The following is a 2,858-nucleotide window of genomic DNA, read 5'->3' as shown; positions in this document are numbered from 1 at the left end:
GCTGCCCCCGGCTCCTCTCGCTCTGCCCACCCCCGCTGCGCCCCGGCACGGCTGCGCCCCGGCACCGCTCCTCCCGGGATCCGACGCCGCGTTCCCTCACGCTGCCCCTCTCCCCACAGATGCCGGTCCCGGTGCTCCTGGCGCTGTGCATCGCCCTTACGGACGCCCTGACCGCCTTCCCCCCAAAGTGTGAGTGCAAGAGGGGCAGGGGGGGCTTCAGAGGGGGACACTCGGTGCAGGGAGGGATGGGGAGTGGATAGGGGGTTGATGGAGCAGGCTGGGGGCCGCGGGTGGATCGTACACCTGGGGCGGGGGGCACCCAGCCCCACCACAGCGCAGGTGACAGACTGACCGCAGCCTCTGCACTTCGTCTCCAGTTCTGGTGGGGAACCTGAACAAGGACGTGGTGGTGAAATGCAACACCTCGAAGCTGCAGGTGACCTGGACACAGAACGGGGAGCCGGAGCCCATGGCTGAGCTTGTGGCCGAGGGGCAGACTCTCACCATCCTCGGCTTGGACCTGCCGGCCACCGGCAACTACAGCTGCTGGGCTGGCGGCGTCCTGCTGGACAGCACCTACGTGGTGGTCGGGGACAGCGGTACCTGGGGCAGCGGGGGATGTGGGACGACGGGGGCACGGGGACAGGAGAGAGGGATGGGGAGGGATGTGCGATGTTGGGCAGGATGGGCAGACGTGGGGCGATGGGACGGGGCGGAGACAGACGTGGAGTGATGGGGAAGGGTGGGGATGGATGGAACGAGTGTGGGGGCAGGCAGGGGACCTGCCTGACACGCGGTACGGCTATGGGGAAGATCGTGCTGCAGCCTGCAGGACAGAGGATGCACACAGGCGGGGCTGCATGGGACGGTTTGGGGAAGGGGCGCACAGCTCAGCCCCGCAGACCCCAACCCTTTGTCCCCGGTCCTGTCAGGAGAGGAGGGCAGGAACGCCTCCTGCCAGGCTGACTCCTACCGCGGCTCCTTCCGCTGCTCCTGGACGGGGCCCCGCTCTGCCGTCTTCCGCGCCCGCCTCACACACAGGTGGGTATCACAGCCCCCAGCCCGGCCCCGCGGGCTCCCCACGCTCACATTGCCTTCCTGCACAGCGACGGCTCCGTCGGGGACTGGGTGCCAGCAGCCGGGCACGGCGGGCGGTTCAGCGCCAACTTCACGGACCCCTCCTTCTGCCCCTTCGCAGAGGAGCTGCGCCCGCTGCGGCTGCGCTTCGAGGGGATCTCGGACACCTCCTTCCTCAACTTCTCCGTCCACTTCTTCATCCGTGATATCGGTGAGCTCAGCCCACAGATGTCCCCAGGGTGGGGGTCGGGGTGCTGGGAACCCCAGCGGGACGCAGCCCCACGCTGAGCCCCGCTGTGCTCTGCTGCCCGCAGTGCGGCCCGACCCCCCGCAGGCGCTGACTGCGCACCTCCAGGAGGGGGCCGGCTCCACCCTGGGCCCTGGGGCCCCCCCCCGGCCTCCTGGCCGCTCCCCAAGTCCTACTTCGCCCTCCTCTACTGGCTGCAGTACGAGCTCCCCAACGGCACCAAGGTAACGGGGCAGGCCGCCCGCACCCCCACTGCCCCCCACCCGCACCGCTGTGCACTCAGCCTCCCTCTGCCCACGCTACCAAAACCTCCTCCTGGCCTCTCCCTCAGCACAGCAGCATCGTTAGGAGCAGTGCTCAGTGACCCCGGGAGGTGGGGGGGAGGGGGTTAGGAAACTATCACTCCCAGCTGTCACCTCTGCTTCCCCCAGCACTGCCCAAGTGGGGCAGCATCATTGCCTGGGATGGGGAAGAACCGCAGCCCCCGACTGCTGTGCCCCCAGCTTCAGGCGCTGCGCCTCCACCTCCTCCGGTGGTCCCAGTGCCCCTCCCCAGGCCGTGACCAAACCTCCCGTTGCAGGTTGACGCTTTCGTGGAGGGCAAGGAGAAGATGAGCCTGCAGCAGCGCGTGCGGCGGGTGCGCATCAGCTGCCAGGACCCCTACAGCTACACCAACACCTCCTGGAGCCCCTGGAGCGGATGGTGGGAGATGGACGCAGCCTGGCTGCAGCGGGGCTGAGGGGCGCACAGCCCTCAGGGGTGTGTGGGGTTGAGGGGCAGCACCCCCAGGGTGAAGCATCCAGAGCCGCCCAGGGCCAACATTCCCATCCACTTCTGTTACATTAAAGTGTTTTTTTTTAACCTCTGTAAAAGAGCTGAGCTTGGCTTTTCTGTGAAAAACCCCAGTCGGGCTGTGTGGGGGAGCAGGGCTCTGGGCCCTATAGCTCCCACCCCCGCTTTGCCACTCCCCCAGCATCCTGCAGGACATCCAGCCGGCAGCTCCTGCTGGGGGCTGCAGCGGGTGGGAACGAGCACAGACCCCGCAGCCAGGCCTCCTTGGCAGGAAATGGCCCACAGACCACGCAGCCTGGAGCAGCGCCGGGCACGGCCTCAGCCGCAGCCCCGCACACACGGAGTTGCCGGGGGTCGCCGCCCCATCACACGGAGCGCTGGGCGCTGGGTAATGCCACGGGGCGTTTATTGAGGTGCTCCCGCGTGGGCCGGGGCCGGGACTGCAGCCCTGCTGCCGCTCTGGAGAGGCTGGTGAGAGCGTGCGGCCCGGGGCGCTGCTCTGCTGGGGTGTGGGGGCCTCCCGGGGGCGTCTGCGGAGCCCAGGGCTCCGGTGGCAAAGGGGTCCGGAAGGCCCGGGTTCAGGAGTCCGGGGGTCCCGTGGCTCGGGAGAGGAGGGCGCTCCAGAGGGGCGGGGGGGCACAGAGGGCCCCGCAGAGCAGCAGCCCGGTGCCGGGAGCCGGGGGGATCCCGGCGGGTCCCCGGTCCTCAGCGAAGGGATGGGCGCCCCGTCACGGCGGTACCA

At 69.1% G+C, this 2,858-nt stretch overlaps 2 protein-coding genes across 2 annotated transcripts in view; both read left to right on the top strand.

Annotated features, from left to right (window-relative positions):
- The window catches only part of DQX1 (DEAQ-box RNA dependent ATPase 1), an 8,531-nt gene extending 7,166 nt beyond the window's left edge, over positions 1 to 1,365 (top strand). Inside the window, exons 12-15 of the mRNA XM_010712141.3 lie at positions 120 to 189; positions 378 to 599; positions 933 to 1,041; positions 1,107 to 1,365. Coding sequence (XP_010710443.1) covers positions 120 to 189; positions 378 to 599; positions 933 to 1,041; positions 1,107 to 1,365 — 660 coding nt within the window. The remainder of the gene's footprint in view (positions 1 to 119; positions 190 to 377; positions 600 to 932; positions 1,042 to 1,106) is intronic.
- The window catches only part of MDGA2 (MAM domain containing glycosylphosphatidylinositol anchor 2), a 375,704-nt gene that overhangs the window by 203,511 nt on the left and 169,335 nt on the right, over positions 1 to 2,858 (top strand). The window lies entirely within an intron of this gene.

The sequence above is a fragment of the Meleagris gallopavo genome, chromosome 5 (assembly GCF_000146605.3).
Source record: "Meleagris gallopavo isolate NT-WF06-2002-E0010 breed Aviagen turkey brand Nicholas breeding stock chromosome 5, Turkey_5.1, whole genome shotgun sequence".
Classification (NCBI taxonomy): domain Eukaryota; kingdom Metazoa; phylum Chordata; class Aves; order Galliformes; family Phasianidae; genus Meleagris; species Meleagris gallopavo.
Note: the sequence above shows the minus strand (reverse complement) of the source record. Positions and strands in the feature narration are given on the sequence as shown.